A 23,980-nucleotide genomic window follows, 5' to 3' on the forward strand; every position below is an offset into this window, starting at 1 on the left:
GTGCAGAGGGTACTAGTGTATTCAGGGGTCTGCAGGTAATTCATTGAGATCTTATGTCTGTTTCCCGAGAGTGGTACATATGTGCCTCGTGTACGATGCTTTCTTTTTTAGATAAACCGATTCGTATTTACTATGACCATTGTTTGATTGGCTGCCCAAGCGCAGCTTCTTGTGCAGTCCGGTTCATTTGCAGGTTTATACAAGTTTCTAATTATGAGACTTGTAGATTAATTTCTTGTGTACTAGAGTTTTAAGATTACTTTATATAGGTAGCAATACTAAGTCTGACCATATTCGGCATCACAGTTGTGGTCACTTGTTGACCAAATTTCCTGCTTTGAGTATTCTGTGTTCACTTGATTGTTTTTTCTTTTAGTTTTATGTTTTTCTTTAAATTCTCACATCAATACTATATTTCATGTATCCTAAAGGCAATAGTTTCATTTATGACACGTTCCCATTGTTTGGCTTTTATCAGAGCATTGATTTTTGATGGTATGCGTCATCATTCGTTTCTGTGTTCTTTTCAAGCTGCTAGATTATTGGTATAACGTTGCTTGGAGGTAGCTACCATGCGAATCAAGCACATTTTCATTTTGCTTCTTCCGGTTGACGTGATATCAATTTCTAAATAAGTAATCTGTTCATCTGATGCCATGTGCTCTTTACTAATCAAAATATGAAACTCTAGCACACTCCGTGTTCTTACTGTTCGTCATTGTATGTGTAAAATTTAAAAATAATTGGGATTTACGTGCCAAAACCACTTTCTGATTATGAGGCACGCCGTAGTGGAGGACTCCGCAAATTTCGACCTCTTGGGGTTCCTTAACGTGCTACTGAATCTAAGCACACGGGTGTTTTCGCATTTCGCCCCCATCAAAATGCGGCCGCCGTGGCCGGGATGTGTAGTGTAGTTAGGATTGTATGTGTAGTTAGGAATTTTGTTTACGCATGTTCTATTTATTGTTGATCAATGTCTAAATAATTAAGAATTGTTTTGAGGAGTTTTAGTCATTTCTGATGTGCTTTTATTTCGATATACATTGCACTTGTCATATAATTTGCAGAAACATAGCACAAGTTTTATTTCTCAATAAAGTGTTGCTTTGTGATTTTCTCGCTTCATGCGCTCTTGGCACAAAGCCCTGGCCTGGCCGATTGTCAAGACGCGCCCATTTCTTGGCGGGATACAATTTCCATTTTAGTTGTAAACATCGTTACTGCCTACCGAAGGTGGTATTCCGGATTCATTTTCGTGGACATGCTTCTTTTCATGTTACTTGGTCGAGGATACGTCGGCCTGTGCAGGCAACAGTGCTTGGCACTGCGCCAGGAGCTGAGTAGCACTAGACACCGATGCTTCGACTCATCTGGAGCCCGCAAAAACTAGCTTCAGAGTATCGTAAGCCTTTCAAGGCTACTTCTAGACGAGCTTTTTGAATACGTCTTAAAAGCGTTCAGAAACTATATAATAAGAGCCCTGACAAAGGCATTATTTGTGCCTTTTCCAATCCTATATGAAGACCAGGATTTCGAATACGTTTTAAATAGCTGTTCTCGATCGGCTGAAAAAAGTAATCAAACCGGAGATTAGCAAACATATACGACGTTTCAACAACGAAGTCCTCTTACTCGTGCCTTGTTTAAACCACAATTTTGTTTCGCCTCAGATAAACGCTATAAAATCTTTATGTATCTCTTTTGCGCTACCTCGCAATGGAAAGACAAAGGCGCTTTTGCAATTCGGCCTATGGAAATGCGGCCGCCATGGCCGAGATTTTATCCTGCACCCTCATTCTTATCAGCGCCACACCATAAAAAAAAATTATGGGATTTACCGTGCCAAAACCGCTTTCTGAATTTGAGGCACACCGCAGTGGAGGACTCCGGAAATTTCGACCACCTGGGGTTCTTTAACGAGCGCCACACCATAACCACTAAGCCACCGCGGCGCTTCCTTTTTTTAAATGTTCAACCATATATTACGGGAAAGTAGATGACACAGAAAAGGAATAAAGATGCAAATTGCAACTAACGTATTTCCCGACCATAATTCGTCCTTTCCTAATGTTTACGCCGTACTATTGAAGAACATGCTAAACAAATTTCTCAATATTATAATTGTAGCCCATACGGTGCCCACTCCGTGCAGTATTTTATTGAAGGTTCTTTCGCATAAAACATGTAGCGGTACTGTTTGCAAGCACATACATAATAATTGTAGAACACGGCACAGTGTGGGCAACAAAATTCTGAGCAATTTATCGTCGGTCGATACTCTACACTCCTTAACATCTTTGCGCTTAGAGCCGTAGCGTACATACATACATACATATATATATATATATATATATATATATATATATATATATATATATATATATATATATATATATATATATATATATATATATATATATATATATATATATATATATACTGTGTGGTTGTGATCCGTATAAAACATGCATGGAGGTACGTGGTGCGCTGTCAATTGTGATTTATTTAGGAAAATAACAAAAAGGGTACGCTTTTTTCTCGTTCAATGGCAATGTAAATGCAAAGAGAAAGAGAAGAAGCTAACCAAGGTTACGCCCTGCACTGGGTTGGGGAATGGAAAACAGACGATTAAGAGAGGAAGAGAAATCGCACTGTTGATGTATATTGGAGTTGCCGACGTAACGGAATGGTGAACTTCACTCATTGGCGCAGTACTCTTGTGGCCTTCTGCAACTGTGATGTACGAGAGCAAGGCGCCAAGCTCTTGCTCGTTGAGTAAGGTATTCATTCTATCTGGTTTTGAGGGGTGCGGAGGGCCAACTTTCGCTTTTGCAGAACGGGCAACTGCACTGAAAGTGTCATTTCCTCCTCATCTTTGTACGTCGACCTCTCCCACTCCCTAGGGGCGAGTAGTGAATCGCGTTCTTATTCTGGTAAACCTCCCTGCCTTTCCTTTCTTGTATCTTGCTCCCTGGTATCCAGTTTTTCTGGACACAAGGGTTTAATTCGCGTGAATGCCACCACGTGGCGTACTCACCTTAAACTTTTCAAACTTCCCGCGGTGACGCGTGATGACGTCAACCAAACAAAAATAAAAAAGTGAAAGCTATCCCTGCGCATTGAACTTCGCCACAATGCTTGTCCCGCCGTCGTTATCAGTGTTCTTGATCAAGCGTATTCGCTCGTCGCCTGGAAATTGCTTGTCATCCAGCGTTTACTCGCGACGAGCAATTGTTGATTCTGGGCTTTTGATTCGGTTCTTTTTTTCTCTCTTTTCCTTTTCTTTTTCTTTTTTTTTTCATGCTACGGAGTAAAGAAGCCTAACCGTCAGAATCACTTCAGCGCAGCCTTTCTTCAATCGGCATACATTGTTAACGTCCGAACATCGCACCGCGCCTACTAGAGACGCCGTCGTGGATGGATTTTGATTTTCCCTTATCGAATTCGTTAAGGTGCACACAATTATTTCACTAGCGACTTTGCAATGCGCACTCATGGGCTATCGCTGCAGCTGCAAATCTAGATGTGCTTAAGTATTAAGACATATACATGCATATGTCGGTTTTTCACCTTGACACAAAAGTCACGAAACAAGAGTTGAGCAAACTGTCCCTGTGTCGTCGCAGGGTGTGAGAGGGGGCTAGGTGGTATTCCATGCTAAAGTGACTAGCGCAAGAGTGGACACGGGACACTAAAGAGGCGACAAGGATAAGCGCAAACTTCCAACTGGGCGCTTGTCCTTGTAGCGTCTCTCTATTGTTCACGCTTGCGCTAGTCACTTCAGTCTGTGTCGTCATCCGTTAGCATGCTATGGCCGAAGCTGCTCGCAATATTACGCCACATTTACTGGCCACCAGGACAGGTACACCCTTGGGTACCACATATACAGTACTTGCAGTTAGTTTCCAAAGTAGTCTCCTATGGCGGCTATCCACGTGCGTGAAGCAAGAACGCTATTTAAAATTATTGTGCAGTAAGATATGCGGGATTTGTATGTTCTCCTCATTGTCTACCATGTTGCCGTTCCGCCTTTATTATATAGCCGCAATGTAGACTAGCAGCTATCGAACGCCATAAAGGCTATCCACATATTCAACCCTTAATGACCATCGGTTACCTTCCCTCCTCATTACATGTCCTGCCCATGCCAATTTCTTTTTCTTGATTTCAACTAAGATGTCATTAACTCGCGTTTGTCCCTCACCCAATCTGCTCTTTGCTTATCCCCTAACGTTACACCCATCATTCTTCTGTAATAAAGAAGAAGAGCACAGGAACAAGGCCAGCCAGATCGTCTCTTCCATGCCTGCTGTGCAACCAGTGGGTACCCGGCGGCGGTGGGAATCGAACCCACAGCCTCCCGCAGCCGAGGCGGGCGCTCTGCAACTAGGCCATGGCTGCGGTAATGAAGAATTGTAATGAAGAAGAAGAGCACAGGAACAAGGCCAGCCAGATCGTCTCTTCCATGCCTGCTGTGCAACTTCCTCCCGCACGAAAGCTTGGATTTATGTGAGCAAGGAGGAACGATCAGAGAAGGCCGTCATGGAAGAGAGAGCCTCGTCAGCCACTGAGGGGCGCCTAGTCAACTCGCTCTGCCTCCTCAACTCGTCGTAGCTTTGGCACAAGTTTATGAGCTCTGCTACGGTGCACGGGCTCTTGGCTATCAACATTTGGAAAATGTCATCGGCGATGCCCTTCAAAATGTGCTTCAATTTGTCATTTTCCGGCATAGACGCATCCACACGTTTGCATAGGTCAAGAACCTCTTCAACATAACAGGTCAACATTTCACCGGGTTGTTGCGCTCGCTCTCGTAACCGCTGCTCGGCACGCAACTTGTGGACGGCAGGGCGACCGAAAACTGCAGCGAAACTGGTCTTGAACGCGGACCAGGACTGAAAGTCGGCTTCGTGATTCTTAAACCACAGGTGAGCCACTCCCGCTAGGTAGAATATGACGGCATTTAACTTGGCGGTATCATCCCATCGATTGTGCAAGCTCACCCGTTCGTACGTAGCCAACCAGTCATTGACGTCCTGTTCGTTTGTACCGTTGAAAACCGCTGGATGGCGTTGCGAGACAGCGCCAGAGCAGGCAACGGGGGGTGTCGGCGGCGTCGGCTGGGGAGAGTCAGGCATGACGGGAGGCAGAGTCCGAGAGCGGAGTTCCAGGGTGTAGATGTTCTTGAGTACCCCGCACCTCCACCAATTGTAATGGGTGCACTGAACAGGCAGGTGACGCAGAGCAGGAACAGCTGGTAGCTCGAACGGCTCACACTCGTGCCAAGCACTGGCGATCCGGCTGGCCCACTGGTTGCACAGCAGGCATGGAAGAGACGATCTGGCTGGCCTTGTTGCTGTGCTCTTCTTCTTCATTACACTTCTTTCAATAGCTCGTTGCCTCGTCCATAATTTAAGTAGAATCCTTTTCGTAAGCCTCCAAGTTTCTGCCCCGTAGGTGAGTACTGGTAAGACACAGCTATTATACACAGACTGGATTCCAAGGGAAGGGAAGTGTAGCAGGGGGCGGCAGAAAGTTAGGTGGGCGGATGAGATTAAGAAGTTTGCAGGGACGACATGGCCACAATTAGCAGGTGACCGGGGTTGTTGGAGAAGTATGGGAGAGGTCTTTGCCCTGCAGTGGGCGTAACCAGGCTGATGATGATGATGATGATGATGATGACATATTCAAGGACCTCACGCGCAACTCCTGACACTTAATTGTATTCAAGAGTTGTGCGACTGCCCAGGACAACCTTAACGAATGTTACATAACGCATTATGAGGTTTTACTTGCCAAAACCACGATTTCATTATGAGGCACGCCGTAGTGGAGGATTCGGGAATAATTTAGACCACTTGGGATTTTTAACGCGCGCCTAACCCTAAGTACGCGGGTTTTCGCATTTGACACCCATTGAAATACGGCTGCCGTGGTTGGGATTCAATCCCGAGACCTCGTGATTAGCAGCCGAACCGAATACAAGCTAAGCAACTACGGAGGGAAAGGAATGTTGGCAGTAGGAGGAAGGTGACAGCCGGCCCGTGAGACAATTTGTTCCCATCCTCATTGCTGGAGAATGGGTACCATCTGTCCAAGAATGACACCGTAGAATGCACTGTATTCAATGTGATGGAGTCCGCGTCCAATATTTCAGACCCGACTCATACTGTAATTACTGACGACCAGGCATCTCGCTAATACGTGCAGTCGTTTGACAGCTGCTGAGCGCTGGCGTCGGCCACAGGACCTACTTGACCTTTGTTCAACACTTGCCGACATTCTCGCCTTATTTCGCACCATTGCGTTTCAGCTGAACTGCTTCAACAGCCGATTTATTTGTGCAAGAATTTGGCCACCCTGTCAACGTTATGGTTTCCTATTTTTAAGTCATCTTTTATATTTAGGCTAAGGCTGTCGTGAAATTTCCAGCGGCTTCACCTTTCCGAAAATGCCCGCATTTTTGTCGGCCTCTGTTAATATTTTGGAGGATTTTTAATAGACGTGGAAACCATTGCATGGCCCCCTGACCAAGCTGCTCAAAAAGACATTTTATATCCCTGAGGTCATGCGCAAGTTTCCGCCTTCTTGCCGTTCATCAACCTTCTGATTTCCCTGTCACCTGTATTCCATTTTGACGACTCCATTCCCACGGAAGTTGGCGACGATATGTCCATGGGATTAAAGCCATTTAAATCAATTCTACTGTGGATACGACAGCCGCTTATGCTCACTGTGGATGGAAATGTTGCGCTAATGACCGCCATTCTGAAGCATCTAAATTGATAGTCACAAAATTATGCGGATCCCACGTATGTGCGAATCGATGTAAGCAAAGCTTTCTGTGTTTGTTGTGATTGTTAAACGTAATCTCCACAGAGTAGTCAGGCACCCTCTAATGAAATGCTGTCAATGTTTGCCTGATTACGCCCACCATTGTGATGCAGATAAACGTAACTCCACCTCATTTTCTCAGAAATAAACGCTGAATGAAACGCTGACGTCATCCTGAACAAGATCAACAAGCGCCCTAGTGCTCGATCTTATGATGCCCCTATTCGTAAGATTATATTCGTGATTTAGTTATTTGGAGGAGGGGGGGGGCGTGAGCGATGTATTCTTATACCGTAGAAACATCCCTCGGACGTCTCTGATGTGCTCGTTTTTATTCTCAAGTATCCAATGAAAACTGTAATCGCTGCAACTTCATGATGTCCTGGTGGCAGGCCACCATGGCATGTCGCGCAAGTATGACCGCGCTGATTCATTTGGGTTGGCATATACTATTTGGTGCGTCATACTTCGCCACATGCATTTTTCAAGCAGAGCTTGAAAAGGGCGGCCAACTCACTACGTCCCTTTCCCCTGTTTACTTCCGCAAAGTGTGTATCTATCGCTGTGGTTACCAAATACGCCCAGCGGTATGCTACCACTCAAGCCTTTCTGTCGGCTGAGCAACTGAAGTCGTAGGCTTTCTTCAACACGGCGTCGGCGTTCAATATGGCTATCCTCAATTACTTTTCGCGGACTTCGCTCACCGCCTTCTCTCCAGTGTCATCTCTTACACTACTCGCTCCTGCTAGACACAACCCAAACACGCAACGACCTTAATGAAGTATCTATAACACGCTAGTTGACATGCTGTCGACGTATATTTCCGCTGAGCACCGGGATTGGAGCGTGGTCATGTCTATGGTGACATTATCGGTCTTAATGAGAGCAGCATTCCGGGCAAGTTGGAAATCCATTGCTTAAATGATATTGCGCGACATAAAAAACGACACGGACGTGAAAGAAGACGACACACCAAGCGCAAACTTTCAACTAAGTTTATTGTGCCACTGCGTCTTTTTATACATGGCATGCACGTAGATCGCGCATGCGCTTACGCGGAAATGAAGTGCGAAATCATGTAACATGGTTACGTGTCGTGTGATGCCGCGTCCAAGTAACGTAATTCTTTTTCTGTAAGAGCTAGAGACGGGAAGCTGACACACGCATCACCCAATTTTGCGATCATCTGTGCTTCAGATATCTCACGGATGAGCTGCGTGCTGCCACGGGAAACAATCGTACATTGATCCTCAAGAGGTTTGCACCCATGATCGCGACAGTGGATCGCCAAGAAACCGCATCACACGACACGTAACCATGTTACATGATTTCGCACTTCATTTCCGCGTAAGCGCATGCGCGATCTACGTGCATGCCATGTATAAAAAGACGCAGTGGCACAATAAACTTAGTTGAAAGTTTGCGCTTGGTGTGTCGTCTTCTTTCACGTCCGTGTCGTTTTTTATGTCGCGCAATATCATTTAAGCAATTATCGGTCTACAGCGTCGCTCAACAACACCGCTCGTTACTCATCACTTTTTTTTTTTTGCCGACAAGAGTATAGCCTATCTCCTCTGAATGTACTTTCGGCTTTAGGTGGGACCTTGCACGCCCGCTTATTCTGCTACGTTGACGGCGACCGTTGTCGTCAGGCTGCCGGCTACTTCTGAGCGTCGCAGTCACCAGAGTGCACAGAAAGCTGTCTTCCCAAACAAACCACCGGGATTGGAGCCCATCTCTCAAATGCAGCATCTTGCATTTGGGAGATGGGCACTCTAACCATTACGCTACCACCTGCCTCCACCAATTTCCGTTTATCTGCCTTCCCACTTCTCGTTTTTGCCGCAGACGCAGGAAGTACGGATGCAGAAACGAAAAAAAAAAAGTAAAGATTGCTTGAGCCGCCAGTGACGCATGAGTTTAACTTTGGCAGGTTACCCTCATTGGAGCGCATGTAGGCTTGCGGCTTCGTGCAGATGGTGGGTCGCCTTAGTTTTATTGTAAATTTGCTTTCACCAACTCTTTTCAGCTAGAACTGAAACGCCAGACAAAAATGAGACCTACCGTTGAATATTTTCTTGTTTTCTAGGTTTAAAGCAAAAATGCTCATTAGCACAAATAGTGATTTTTTTAAGAAATGGCATAAGAATACAATATTTCAAGGTAATGTTTTGTCAATACCGCCCGGCACCACGTATCGACAAAAGGGCATCACAGTGCCGATGCACGCGGCAGGTTACTGAATGAAGAAAACAGGAAACGACTGTTTTTCAGTTCTCGCAACATATTGTACACAGAACACAAGGCACCCACCACCATGACATTCTTTTTTTTTTTTGACAACAGCGACACACAATGCCGGACTGATATACTTCCTAAAGGGGTCTCATTTGATTTTTCATCGCAGAACCGCAAGCACAGTTGCGTCGCGCGTGCTTGCAGCCACGTACTGTAGCCGTGCTCCTTTTCCTCTAACAATATGGCCGCCGGCGGCTTCAAGCGCTCCCGTAGGTGGCGGATTGCACTGTCACTCGAGAAGTTTAAATACATAACCTCTTTGCAGTGAAACGACGGCATGATTGTTAAAATCATTGCTCTCCAGACTGATCTTGATGAGCTAACTCATTGGTGCGGTAGGGCAGATGGTAATTAACGCAGACACAACTATACATCTCAAGTTTACTTCCGCTGCTAAGACGATTCCTAATGCCCACACAGTTAATAATACTGTCATTGAAACTTCAGCGTCGGTAAAATACCTCGGTGTAAATTTTAGCTCTTATTTATCCTGGAGCACTCATATTGAACTGATTACTACCAAAGACTTAAAAAAACTTGGTCTTCTTAAACGCCGACTACGCCATGGATGGATGGAAACAACTTTATTCTGAATCCGACAAATTTGACGACCCGGGCTCAGGTCTCCCATGAGGGGACTTCGAGGCCTTGCCTCGTCGCCGCCTCTCGGGCTTGCTGGACAGCCCACTCTTGTGTCTTGAGGTTGGAGCTGCGCAGAGCGGCGGCCCACTTCGACGCAAGAGCCTCCGGAGCTACTGCCATTGTAGCTGATGTAACCCGACACTCCCACAACATGTGTGACAGCGTCGCTCTAGTCTCCTGACATAATTTGAAAAGAGCAGTCGGGTATTGCGCGGGGAAAATGTGCTGCAATCGCACCGGACTGGGGAAGGTTTGTGTTTGCAATTGTCGCCAGATGACTGCCTGGCGACGTTTCAGCATGGGGTGAGGTGGGGGCAACAACCGCCTGCCTAGCTGGTAGTGCTTGGTGATGTCATTGTATCTGACCAGGCGTTCTCGCGTGTTTTGAGCCAGCAGTTCTGAACTCGAAGAGGCGGTCTCCGATTCTGCGCGGCGGGTCAGTTCTCGCGCAGAGCGGTGTGCTACCTCGTTCAAGTTAATGAGGCCCTCATCGGTGAGGGTGGCGACGTGCGCTGGAAACCATATGATGGCCGTGTTATCGCAGTGCTGTCGACCAGCTTTCCTTAAAATCTGGAGAGCTTCGGAGGAAATGCGCCCCCGCGCGTAGTTGCGAACTGCGGATTGTGAGTCGCTAAAAACTACCTCGCAGAGGGGGTCGGTAAGCGCAAGGGCAATTGCTACCTCTTCTGCTGTTTCGGGGTATTCTGTTGCGACACTACACGCGTGCGTAAGCCGGGAGCTAACGTCTACGACTACCGCCGTGAACCGGTGTTCTCGCCTGTATTCTGCGGCGTCTACAAAGCGCGTAGTCCTCTTTCCACCCAAGGAGCGCAGCAGTGCCTTGGCACGGGCCTGGCGTCGGCCCCGATTAAATTCGGGGTGCATGTTTCGAGGTATAGGGGCGACAATCAGCGTGTCGCTGAGGTCAGGTGGAATGACCTGTTTCTGACCGTGTTGAACGTGGTAGTTGAAGCCGAGTTTCTGCAGGATGTAGCGGCCCGTGGCTGTCAGAGACATGCGTTCGAGTCAAGCCAACCTGGATACAAAACTACACGCATTCAACGCGCTAATCAAGCCTGTGATAGAATACGCACCCGTGTTCTGAAACCCTCATTATACCTATCTTGTTAACATGTTGGAATGCATATAAAACAAGGCTGCTCGATTCATCCTTTCCGTTACTCTCGGTATCAAAGTGTAACAGTACTGAAAATATCGCTCCGTCTCCCGCCTCTGGTCATGCGCAGAAAACTCAGCCGTTTATCTTTTTTCCATACTCTCTACCACAGCAACACACCATTCGCAAGTTCACATCTTCTCACGGTGCCGCACACACCGGCTCGTGTAGATCACATGAAGAAGACGAAACCTATTTTCGCTCGGACAGAACGATAGAAATACTCATCTCTAGTCCTGGCTATTGAAGAGTGGGATTCGCTTCCTTCTAGCATTGCGGCTATCGCTGAAACATCATCATTTCAAACAGCTCTTTGGTCCCCCCCCCCATACTTAGAAAATTCCACTGTAGAATGATGTGCGTTTTTTCTTTCATTTTTTTTTCAGAGTGTGCGTGTGGGCCGTAACGTTCCGTGGAATGTTAGATGACATGTTTTGTAACTTCTGAAGGTGCGATTTTTGTTTTGTTTTGTGGGATTTGCTACATGTGCATTTTTTCGGTACCTGTTCCTAGCCATTTCTTCCCCTGTCAACTTGTACCTGGCTTATTAACTTGTTTATTCCTGTCTTCAGCCGTTTATATTCTGTGTTGTATATTGTTAAGTTTTCTTTGATGAATCCCCCCGTACGTAACGCCCACATTGGGCCTTTAGGGTATTGAAATAAAATAAATATTGTTGGCTTGGATATGTTTGGCACGAGGCCCAAGTCGGTACCTTGTCTTCTAACGCATTCTTTTGTTTTCGTCTCTGTCTTGAAGGGACGCGCACCGTAACATGCTGCAATGGTGATTGCGTTGCGCGTATGTAAGGTGAGAAACGCGGTTCTAAAATGTGTGTTCACTAACTTGTACAGTAAACCCATGTTTATAGTATTCGCGCAATAGTAAGAGTCACGAGTATGGCAACCGTAACCGCAAGCGCCACGTTATAGTCGTAACTTGTCGTGACAGCGTAGTTGAAATCCACTGACCCTGCCACTAAGAAATACGTGGCGAGGTATGGTTGATGAATAATTAATTGCGAAGATTGGATTTCAGTAAACGTTTGTTACCAAGAACGGCGGGTGCTTATACTACCGCAAATGACGGATGCTTGGCGGTGACTCCAATCATTTACTCGCCACATCACAGATATACACGAGAATTCAACTTGTTTCACCAACTCTTGCTTATATTCTCTCGCCCCTAAACTGCGACTTCGCCTGCCACCCGGCCACCAGCTTTTCCTCTTTGTCCCCCGCTTCTTTCTCAATCTGCTGAGACGTGCTTCCACTGATGCTTGGTCTTCTTTTTTCTCAATAAATGAAGGCATTCATTCATGCTTTCCTATGTTACTACAGAAAATAGCGTGTCTTTATCTACATAACCACCCTGTTTCTCATCTGGACTCTCCAATCGCAAAACAAAGTTGCGGTGCTGCAAATGACTGGGCGTCACATATACAGTTTTCTAGGAATGGCCAGTAGCACGGCGGGCAATTTTCGGTGGGTGAGGAGACAGTATATAGAACACCTTCTCTGCAATATCCACACTCAGTGCTCTGCTTCGTGAGCTACTATTAGCCGCTACTACGAAGTACGAAATGAAAGAAACCTAGCTGGGCTAGTCAGGGACAGCTCTTTTTGGATTCGTGATGCGTCGATATAAAATATATATATTTCGTATATAAGCCTAAATGACAGCGATATAAGCGAGGTGAGTTACGCTAGCTCGTTGGTTTTGACTAACGACGCTCTTCATGCAGCGCTTTCGTCTTATGCGTGTTTGCGAACGGGAATGAAAGACAGGAGGGTAACACGCCTTCCTGGAATTAAACATTCGGAATAATTCTTTGTTTGACGGTTAGACATATGTTGAGGGCCCCCGATACGAACCACCTGCAAGTCTGTATCAGCTTGCAAAGAGGAACTCAGATTAAACGTTGTCAAGAGGATAGGCTTTGAATTATCATAAAGATATCTTTATTGAAATTCCTTACCATGAGGTGAAAGCCGACTAATAAGTATTTATATTTACTGTGTTATTAAAACGTCCTGTTAATAAAAGGTTGCTGTGCTTTACAGCCTCCTAAATTAGGTTATTAAAAATAACTTGATGCGGTAAGTGTGTAAACGCAGACGCAAGAAAAGGCCTAGTCCGTTTCCAAGTATTCACTCAATGAAGATGGAGCGCCTCTGTACTCTCACATTGTAGGGATGTCAAGAACAAAACACTTCCAAATAGTGAGTCATGAATATAACTCATTATAAGGTGAGCTTGCGCTGGAAAAGCAAACGCTCAAAGCGCAACGATCGCTGCGCGCAAAGTGCTTCCTCTGATTCCGATCTACGGATCAAGGCGTCAGTTCGTCAGACTGAAATTGTTGTACATTGCAGCGCAATCTCTGGTCCTCAAATGTGACGGCGAATGTAGGCCAGTATTCGCTTCACGCGCGCAATCTGATAAGATAACGCTCTTTCGCTATTGAATCCGTGACAACATACTGGATATTAGAAACACATGCAGGCGCATCTTGAGCTAACTGATATTTCTGGAACTGTGGTGAGACGCTAAAAAAATGCCTCCCCCCTAAAAAAGGAATACAGTTGCTTTCAACATTAGCTGAAAAATAGTGCTTGTGGTTTAAAAAGGGCCTCCAACACGGCACAGCGGCGCCGAACTATCAAACCAGCGCGAACTATCAAACCAGCGTATCGTGGTTCAATGTATCCCAATAGTCCAGGGGCCAGTTCCACCACGGCTACTGTGTCGGAGCTCATATTTCATGCCAGCATTTATGTCATTCATTTCGACAGCGTCTACTGTAGTGCCTAGTTATTTCTTCAGCGTTATGTATAGCTTGAATTGTGTTCTAAAGGAGCCATGCATTGAACATGGCGAGTTTCGGGAACTTTTGCTGAACCAAGGTAGCCAAAATAGGGAAAAATTCTTCGGTATCTTTGACGTCACGTTGATGTATAGGCTTTGGCGATTCGGTGCGGAGTTCAAAAACTGAAACCTTCACCTTTTTATCTGCTAATCATAAACCCAAGAACACTTTATCTGCCTAAACTGATTTAGCGTTTTGTTTTAACGTTCGTTTAATGTTTCTATTCCTAGAAACAGATTGATTTATAAAGGACAGCCACCGAGCTATAAATTTTCCTAACTAGCCATTGCCAAAACGGCACATTAACCGGCACGCAACCTCCGCTGTTACCGGTTAATTGACTAAAGGTAGTTGAGCGCATGCGAACACAATGATAACAGAAGGTAGATTGGACGCACATGCGCCTGCGTGCAATGCGCCTTCTTTTATCCTCGTGTTTTCCTGAGCTCAACCATCTTTAGTCAAGATGCAACGCCAAGCCCACATCGCCACCCTTGTGGACGCAAATGCGCGCGAAATACGATACGAATAATTTGCGATATGAAAGTATGACGAACACGAAAAATAGACAGAAAGAGACAGAATAGAGATGCGCAGTTTATTCAGCATTATTTCATCTTATCATTTGAAGCACCTCATAGGCCGACCTTGTCTTTTATTTTAGCATCGACACTTGGATAGTGTTGATTTTATTAAATCCCTCCAGACGCGACCAGTGAATTCGCGGTAAGCGCTGAAATTTTTTTTCATTTTCTAATCATCTTTGTTTTCCACACTACTTTTACGTGCTCTTCATTTCAATGCTGTTCAGACGCGTTCATGGCCGCTTGCGTACGGGAGACTCCGAAATGACGATGTTAGAATCATTCGGAAATACTATTCCGTGTCACCTGCTGCGATCATCAAAACCCGAATACCGCGGATAATTCAAGCATGTTTTCAGGCATTTGAGATATAGTAAATGACTTAAACTGACTATAGCTGCATGCCTAGTGCTGACTTTCTAAAGGAAAAACAAAAATTGCAGTGGTAAACAATAAGAAATAAAAAACGTAACGTCAACAGTTGCGAAGTTCACATACAGATTTTCATCAAGTAAAAAAGAAGTCGTAGTTTGCGTCCCGCTGTTTCTTCTACATTTGCCTTTATATTCGTTCTCGCGGGTTTCATTTGTACCCCTGTAGATCACGAGCGTGTATTCGGAACTGTGAATGGTCGTCGGTGCACCTGTAGGGTTTGCCTAGCCTAGTTCACGGCCATCTGCGATTCCGCAACTACGAGACCAGAACCGTTTAGAAGTCGTTCTATATTTAGTTACTCATCGCGATCAGGAAAATACATCGATCGCAATAAATCAAAGAAGTTTTTAGGCATGTAGGACCCTCTGGGCAGTACTTGTCGGTGATAAGGTAGCCTCGGTGCCTATGGGATTATCTAACTGAGCTATGTTGAATGTTCGGCTGCCGTAGTCGGAAGTTCAAATCCCTCTATAATGCGTTTTTCTTTCGTTTTATCCGTGTTCGCTGCGTGTCGGAGTTGGCTCAACGTGCATGATCGCGAGCCGCGGCGTGCGCCACCTGGTTCCCCGCGAGAGACTCGTGTTCCGCTGTCCGGAGGATTTGTCCTGTTCCTATCTCGGTGTTGGTCAGGATTTGGAGGGCTGCCTTTCCGATCCTTCTGTTCATATACCTTCTGTATGCTTCTTGCCAGTCCGTCATCACGGTAAGCAGGGTCTTCTTGCACGTCGCGATGGCCAGGGCTATGCCCAGCTCTTCCGCTGTGCTCGCGTCCTTATCACGTATGGATGTAAGTTGTTCGCCCTTCTATTCGACCACGCTGATTGAAAATCAGTCGTTTGTTTTGTACGCAGCAGCGTCCCTGTATCTCACATTTTCTTCCTCGCCGTTGGTGCATTCCAGTATGCGCTTGAGCGCCCGTATTCTCGCCTGTCTCCTATCCTTGTACTCGGGATGCATGTTTCTGGGAATGGTACTTATGTGTAGCTTGTCTCTGATCTCGTGTGGGATACGCTCAGGTTGGTGTCTCCCATCCTTGACTTGGTAGCCCAGATCTTGGACCAGAGCTCTTACCGTTTTTGTTAGCTATAGTCTCTCTAGGTGGTTGACGTTGTGCGCTTCCACGAGCTCTTCCTACGTGTAGTGAACTGCAATTTTGAGTAGTTTCACTGCGGAGGTGGAGGGGGACAGGCCCAGCGCATTTTTTTTTGTGCGCGAGCGTTTTTTTAAAAGGAATTAAAACGAGGAAATTGGTAATGGTAAACGTTACGAAGAGATCAGAGGCAGAAATGTCGGAAGCAAGCACATGCGGACGCTTTCGTTCAACCTGCCAGTTTCAACTGTCGAAGAACGAAGGGGCCCGTGCGAGAGGTGACATGAGGAATGGTTGCTCAGTAATTTCAACACTTCGTTTTCCATTTCGAACACGCCACTGGCACATTGAAAAGGCTGGTGCCTTATTGATTCAACCCTCATCCGGCTTCCGCCCATGCGGAAGGGAACCTAACACGCGTCTTCGAGCTAAGAAGCAGAACGTCGCACTGAGACATCAAATGGGGTGTACGGGACACACGAACAACCGTTCAAATTTGTTCTTTTTAATGAGACAGCGTTGAGGAGCGAAAAATTCCGAAAGGCAATTCATAAATAAAAGCAACTTGCAAGATGGGCTGGGTGGGAATCGAAACAGGGTCGCCGGAGTCTGAGACGGAGACGCTACCACTCAGCCATGAGTTCGATGGTACAAAGCAGGACAAAAGCGCCTCTAGTGAATGCGTTGTTGCCTTAGAAATGTGCCGTAGAAAGTTATACTGCGGTATCACGGTAATTATGAGCATTTAAATTACAGTAGTCGCAGTTAAACGAGTAGCTAAGTACGTTTCCCCTACATTTCTTCTACGTTTGGCGCACACGTAGAGCCATCTTGCGGCAAACACAGTAGACCCCCTCCTCGCAATGTACGGCGCGGAACCGACAGCTGGCGCACCCCACGTGCGCTTCTCTCCTTCGTCTCGTCAATTGCATGCCGAGCGAATGAGTGGGCGGCGCGAACGGCGTGCGATAACGCTATCGCATTCCACTCTTGTAAACGAAGCTTAAGCGTCCTGCAATTTTTATCGAATGCGAATTATCTCCATATTTTGTAGAAATCTTGGTTCGAATAACCTGTTTCCACCACTCAAAGGCTCGGGTCTTTCAGGTTTAGCCGGGCTGCGGTGGACGTCTATCTATAGGGTCCGTGCATTCACGTTTATCATGCACCTTTCTTCAGGTATGTGAAGGAAAGCGAGATGTTCAAGGGTATAACACGGAGCCCGTTTTTTTATTGTCACGGGTAGGTTGATTAACTGCAAGAGCTGAGCTATCGTAGCTTTTAAAGTTTGCTGAGATATTTGTTACAGTTGAGCCCTAATTGTGCTTCCTGGACGAAAAGCCGTCCGAGGCGATGACAGACGGCTCGCCATCACTTGTGCCGGGCACCCCTCTTTGCACTTTGGCGCCCAGCGATATTTGTGCAACACTCATCACATCGATGTGGAGACGTCCGGCTCCTGCTTCTCCAACAGTATATCCATGGACTCGTACAACAACTACACCATCGTGGAGGTGAAGCGATTCAAGAGCAAATGCCGCAAGACAACTAAGGACGTGAGTGAGCACGGCCGCAAAGGACCGCCTACTCGCAAGTTACAATGTTGCGTTTGTGCCTGAAAACAGATTCTCAAGACCTACCTTGGTTAATGTGGCTCTGAAAGGAGTTAATGAGGTAGCTTTCAACGCTAAGAAAAACGCAAGCGTTAATTACGATGTCGTCATTGACATCACCGATGAAGTATTCCAAGAGCTTCTGTCTTCAACAGTGAAGGCCATTGACGAGCTTCAAGCTTCTTTTCGAGGGACACACGATACCTGATCACGTCAAGGTGGGTTATGCGAGACACTCTGTGGGTCCCTACGTGCCCCAACCACTGTGATGTCGCAAGTCACAAAAGCTTGGTCATGCCAGCGCTGCGTTCATATGTCAGACGGCATGACTTCACTTCGCAGGCAGCCACGACATGTCTTTATGCACGGTAGGAAAAAAATGAAGTGCTTGATTTACAACGGACCACACGAGGTAAATTTCAGAGATTGTCCCCAACAGAAAGAGAGGATAAAAATATTGAACCAAACGAGCAAGAGAAGTATGTCACACAAAGGTACAGCAGCGAAAGCGGAGCACCGGAGGAGACTATCGCGTCGTCGACATGAACAAGCTGCCGGTCCAACCGAGATCTCAGTGGCTCTCATCCCCCAGTTCCAGTGGAAGGTATTTGAATCGTCATCGGTGGACCTCTCCAAGCCACATTGCTTCAAGCGAGCAGCACAAGCCTGGAATCGAATGTATGGGCACACCTGCTGCCACGCACAGGGGCTTGGACTGTGAGCGCCAGGAACGGCAGTGCAACGAAAAATCACCATAGAGCTGTCGCATCAATGTCATGCTGCGACAAATAATCGACATCCTACAGCCGCTCCAGTCTGGTTTTAACATTCCAGCGGCTCCAGGAGCTGCAAAAATCATGCAAGCTATAGACGTTCCCCTAACCACATTGCCGTATCCTCTACGTCTGTCCTCGAAGACGTGTGGGTTTCGCTGTGAAGTATGCATGTACCCGTAGCACAGGAACAGTATGCTGTGCAGCTCCCATCATCATCATCTTCTGCACACAACCGCTTTCCTTCCATTTCACATCCCAACTCTGTCATTCAGACAAAATCCTTCAGCAGTGGCGAGTAGCAGATTAGAGGCACTTCCCTCAGGCCGACCTCTTCATCTTTCCGTCATTGAAAATTGCCCCATGCTCCCTCCCGATTAAAATCTGTATCATCGGGATTTCCCGCCAGACCTGCATTAATTATTTATGGTGAAATAAACATATCCAACCTTATTTTGCTTCTCTATTTGTCCCTTTAACAACTGTCATGAAAGTCTGACACCAAAGTTCCAGCATGAAACGCGCCATTGAATGTCTCTCCGGTGCTCAATATACCAGCTTAGTAGCTCAAAGCGATAGTTTGAACGCTAATCACATTAACGTAGATATTTATCATTTTTCAATATGTGACCAACCCTCATGTAATGTACTGTTTAGGGACTTTTGACGCATACTAAATAAATAAATAAATAATTGGTAGAGAGAAATACGGGCGCCAGCAGAAGACGAAGAGCAAAAAGGCGGTTGTTGATTATGGCTATTACTTTATTTCTTTACGTTATTTATTTTATTAAAATTCTTACCCATATTTTTATTGCACTTCAAAATTACAGTTGTATAGTGCCACGCTCTACTATTCAAAACTACTTCTGCTTAATTTCTAAGCATGCGGAAAACCGCCTGCTTCTTGGCCAATCCCCTATGGCGGGTATGCGCCGCTCTTTAGGATACAAGATAATACACGACAAGACGGTCCTCGTTTATGGACAAAATTATTTTGTATCGCCCCAACGCTTTCGAATTTACGACTCTACCTGAAGCCACCACTTATGCCGCAGAATTTCGTCAGATCGCTCGCCCACTTACCGCGCAAACTCATGCCAGCCAGAAACATGGCCGTGACACAAGCTTGACTTTGCCTTCATATTCACCAGGAACGTTGGTATGGCTGCGTGTTCCTTCCTCTACTCCTGGCCTTTCCACACAGTTCAGCTCAAAATATTACGGCCCTTACCGGGTTCCACAGCAGACGTCCCCGGTCACGTCAATGAGTCTGTGGAGCCATCTGCGAACGAGCGGCATCGCGGACGCGAAACTGTTCGTGTCCGCCGACTGAAGCCGCACTACGACCCACCAGTGCTGCCTGTTCCCGAGGTCGCCAGGACGGCTCCTTTTTCGGCGGGGAGTGAATGCAGTGAGAAATATGGGCGCCAGCAGAAGAGGAAGAAGACTGTTGTTGTTGGTGGTGGTGCTCGCACTCGCCCCGCTCTGCCGTTGTCTGTAGCCCTAAACGCGTACTATAAATAAATAAATAAATAAATAAATAAATAGGTTCTGCCGTATTTTTCTTTCATTATTTTTCTGTCTCATATGTTAAGGAAAATTCGAAGCAAGTAAAGCATGAAAGCGGTGCACATGAGATGCACTAGAAGATATTTTAAAATATTGTCAACATATTCTCTAAGTAGCATTGCCTTTCTGGAATGACAGCAACATCATTGTCTGATTACCAACATCTCTTGCGCACGGTCGTAATACATCGGCAGCAGAGGCGGAGACAATGATTGAATTCTGCCACGTATTACGTTCCCTGTATGTCGTCTCCTTTATTCTGGCTTCCAGCTTGATTATATTTTTTTTTACAGATTCCTTTCTTTTTGCTTCTTTACGAATTAAACCTAAGCGGAAGAGCTGGTCAATTCAATGACAAAAAACGCCACCACGACTGTCGATGAAAGGACCGTACTTGTAAAATACTGTTCCCTCACGCTGCGGCGCGCAAGCGTAAAAATATGAACATCGTTTAAAAAAGCCGGCCGGCATATATCAGTTGAGTCCGCGAAAGTGCCACTTTTCTACAAGTGGGTATAGAACTATCGTACCTCTGAGCGGATGTTCGTGACAATAAACACATTGCATTTTCGTATTCAGAAGCATATTCATAGCGATGCCCGTCGCCTGTGTGCGAGGATCACGCGCGAGTAAAAGACGAAGACGAAGCGCCCTTCTCCGTTCGATGCTGCACGAGACGCTGCACGAGAGCAAACAGCCAACCGAGCGAGCACGTCGGTGACGATGGCCCCTTCAGCCGCTCTGAAGTTCTCAACGCGTTCCCGGATGCCAAGGCACCCTCACGCAAGACGTCAACGGCACATTAATCGGGTCCGCCGTCCGGTCTCACTCGGCATCCGACGTCGCGCTGGCGGGGCTGCGCAGCGGGCTTCGACCGACCAATTATCTGTCCGGCTGCCTGGGCGCCACAAGGACTGCAGCAGGTCCCCTCGCCGCGTCTTCCAGCGCAAGTGCCGCTATGACGCCATGTCGGGCTGCGCTGTGGGGACAGCATCAGCACCTGGCAACTGCAGCCTCCTACCGTGCTTCTGCCTCCGGTACGAAAGGCTACGCTCCTGCAGAGCCCTGGCAAGTGATGTTTATTCATTCGCCGTGAGTGTATCTAGCTGCACGGCCATCAGTATTATTTCATACACGCAGATAGCACGCTACGTCTCGAGATATCTTCATACTGAGTATAAGATGGGCCATGCTGCCTTTCTGTCCTTTATCAGTCTGGATTGAAAACCTCCTCACAATATTCATCAGTAAGAATGGAACGGTCTCTCCTGTATTTTTGTTTATTCATTTTCATGCTAACGTTGGAGTCCTCGCGTAGGCAATTGTAAGTACGTTTTACAGATATAAGTTTTAGAAATATTAAATCACAAGAAACGTATATTCGAAGTCCCTCTGTGTGCGCCCTTGTATCCATATTTTGTGCGTATATTTTGTCCACGCAGTGGCCGCTGTTCCACGTTTTTAATAAAGACTGAATAATAGTAGAAACAAAAATTTGATGAGGTAATAAGCAGTCATGGGAGCCCAGTAGCCATCCTGTCACTCTCTAGAGGTCCACGTCATGTGTTAGGTCCTAGAAAGGACGGGGAGGGGGGGGGGGTAAAAATTCCTATCGGGGGTGGCATCAAAAACGCTCGTGCAAGATGGATTCGGAGCACGGTAAATAACCGCGGCGGTAATATTATTACCAGAGTAGTGCGACTCATCATTGAATTGCAGTTCCGACAACTACCTCCCGCCCAACCCACGCAAAAAAAAAAAAATGACGTGGCGCCCTATAACGTAAAACGTTTCCAATACGTTTTTATTGCAATCTTCTGACGTCAAGTTTGCGCAACCGCCGACGCAAGCATCACGCGGTGACTCGCGGCGCTGCCTGAAGAGCCCAATCAAACACTCCTACTTTTCTTTGCTTTCGAAATGAATATCATTGTCTACGTTGAAGTGTGTTTCACTTGTAATTGGCTGCCAGGAGGCGAGGAGCACGCTCAAGTGGACAGCGCTTCAATGGGACCGAGCCACCGCACTGAAAGAAATAACCAGATGAAGAGGGTGGTGTCGGCGTTTGTGATTGGTCCGCCTTCTCTTGCTTAGCTTGCGGTGGCTGGTCGAAAATCGCGACGTCGTGCAACGGAAGATTAAGAATGCCGCTAAAACGAATCCTCAGCAAAGAAGAGTTGGAACCGCGCGATCGTTAACGTCCGAAAGTGCTCGAAAACGTTACACGACCACGCAAGCAGTGTATTATACGCGAAAAAAAACCATGCTCTCTGGCAGGTGCGAGTAGCCATTGCCTGAAGGATCGGCGGCAGCCATCTTTTATTCCTTTGGCAACGGGGCAGGCTGCGGCTATTCAGAAGAAAATTCAGACTTGTTCGGCATATTAATGCATCTTTAACACGTACGCGTCACTTTGACGCGGTGAGTTCTTGCGGTTTCTTGACGCCGCGTGACAAGCAGGTGAAGAGGGTGCAGCCCGAACAGTTTTGTCGAATAGCCGAGTGCTAATAGCGAAAAGTCGTCGAATCGGAAGTTACAATTTTTCTTTTGTTCGCTCAAATCATGCATAATCAGTGTGTACACGTCATATGAGATGGGGAGCAATCCGCGGTTTTCGTGAAGTCGCGTGACAGACAGGTGAAGCGGGGGTGGTCCAAAAAAGTGTTTGACCGATCGCGGAGGACTGATTTCAGAATTGGATTAGAAAAGTTTCGGATAATTTTACGTTATAGCACCCCTTGTAGCTAACTGAATCATTTAGATGAACGACAAAATAATTTTGTGTAATTGGCTGTTTCATTATGCAGTTGCGCAAACTCACCAAACATAGAAGGCGACTTTATGCGGGCGGGGTTACCCAGCGGGCATCAACCGACCAGTTTTCTCTCCGGCTGCCCGGGTGCCACAAGGACTGTGGCAGGTCTCCTGGCCACGTCTGCCAGCGCAACTGCCACCATGACGCCATGTCGGGCTGCCCTCTGGGATCAGCAGGAGCAGCAGGCGGCAACTCCAGCATCCTGCCGTGCATCTGGCTCCGGCTCGAAAGTCCCTGCCCCTGCCGAGTGATGGCAAGTCGTGTTTCTTCATTCGCCATCAGTGGCAATAGCTGTGCTGCCGTCAAGGTGATTTGATAGGCGCCCATAGTACAGTGCGTCACGTGATATTTCTATATCGAATTTACAGGGTAGTGGTCTGTTTGGGGCGCTCTCGGGATGCAGTTTGCATTCGGCTGGTCGAAATCAGGCGTACTGAACACATTCGCGTGGTCTATTCAGAGCGCCGCGCTCCAGCAGAGAGCGTTAGGACGCACTGCTGTATGCCTTGAACCTGAGAGCGCGACCGATATCCGAAAGAACCTCCATCACGCGGCTACTCTGATGGCTGTGGCAGAAGTTAGCACGTCCGGCTGGGGCAGTATTTCTACTGTTTACTATTAGTATATTAATTAGCAGTATACTATTTCTAGTATCGCTGTAAACCGACTTGGGGCGCCGTAGGAACCAGTCGAGTAAACTTTAAGAGGCACCTTGTTGGCCTATTTTCCTTAAACTATTTGGATTAAAAGGCCTCTACTTACCAGGAAAAACTGAGAGGCATTTCAAGCGTTCAAGTATATTTTTAGAATTTGGTGCTTTCGTTAGAGAACATTCATTATGTTTTTTTATTATGGCGTTTTACATGCCAGAACCACCATCTGATTATGACGCACGCCGTGGTGTGGGACTCCGCAAAAGTTTTCAGCTGCTGGTGGTCTTTGACGTGCAGCTAAGCCTAACAGTTGGGTTTTTTTCGCGTTTCGCACCCATCCAAATGCGCCCACCATGGTCGGGATTCGTTCCCGCGACTTCCTGCTTTGTAACGCAATACCATAGCCACTAAGCAACTACGGCGGGTTACAGAGAGAATGTATAAGTCATTATCACGGTTGGACAAAGGAACCTTAAATAGAAAAAGTACCTGTTTGTCCAGTCAATATTATACGCCTTCTTTACATATCTTTCTTCCATTGAATGAACGTCGGTCTCCACGATAAGAAAAAAAAATGAATAATGCTAGCATATTTATCTTTGTCGACAACTTAAAACGAAGG

The 23,980-nt window shown here is 46.6% G+C and overlaps 2 protein-coding genes across 11 annotated transcripts in view; one reads left to right on the plus strand and one right to left on the minus strand.

The window, feature by feature from the left end:
• Nucleotides 1–23,980, minus strand: part of LOC139052198 (uncharacterized) — a 114,443-nt gene that overhangs the window by 79,732 nt on the left and 10,731 nt on the right. For 5 of the 7 annotated variants that reach the window (XM_070529273.1, XM_070529276.1, XM_070529274.1 and 2 more), the window contains exon 1: nt 22,712–22,852. The exons of 1 other annotated variant lie outside the window; for it this stretch is intronic. The gene's annotated coding sequence lies outside the window, so the exon portion shown is untranslated. Of the gene's footprint in view, nt 1–22,711; nt 22,853–23,980 lie in introns of those variants that run through there. One more of the 7 variants, XM_070529277.1, reaches the window with a different exon arrangement.
• The window catches only part of LOC139052199 (uncharacterized), a 68,005-nt gene that overhangs the window by 27,578 nt on the left and 16,447 nt on the right, over nt 1–23,980 (plus strand). The window contains exons 1-2 of one of the 4 annotated variants that reach the window (XM_070529280.1): nt 20,572–20,958; nt 22,698–22,958. In XM_070529280.1, coding sequence (XP_070385381.1) covers nt 20,614–20,958; nt 22,698–22,958 — 606 coding nt within the window. In that variant the 5' untranslated portion in view covers nt 20,572–20,613. Of the gene's footprint in view, nt 1–20,571; nt 20,959–22,697; nt 22,959–23,980 lie in introns of those variants that run through there. The other 3 variants (XM_070529279.1, XM_070529278.1, XM_070529281.1) reach the window with 3 other exon arrangements.

Source organism: Dermacentor albipictus, unplaced genomic scaffold (genome assembly GCF_038994185.2).
Source record: "Dermacentor albipictus isolate Rhodes 1998 colony unplaced genomic scaffold, USDA_Dalb.pri_finalv2 scaffold_19, whole genome shotgun sequence".
Classification (NCBI taxonomy): Eukaryota; Metazoa; Arthropoda; class Arachnida; order Ixodida; family Ixodidae; genus Dermacentor; species Dermacentor albipictus.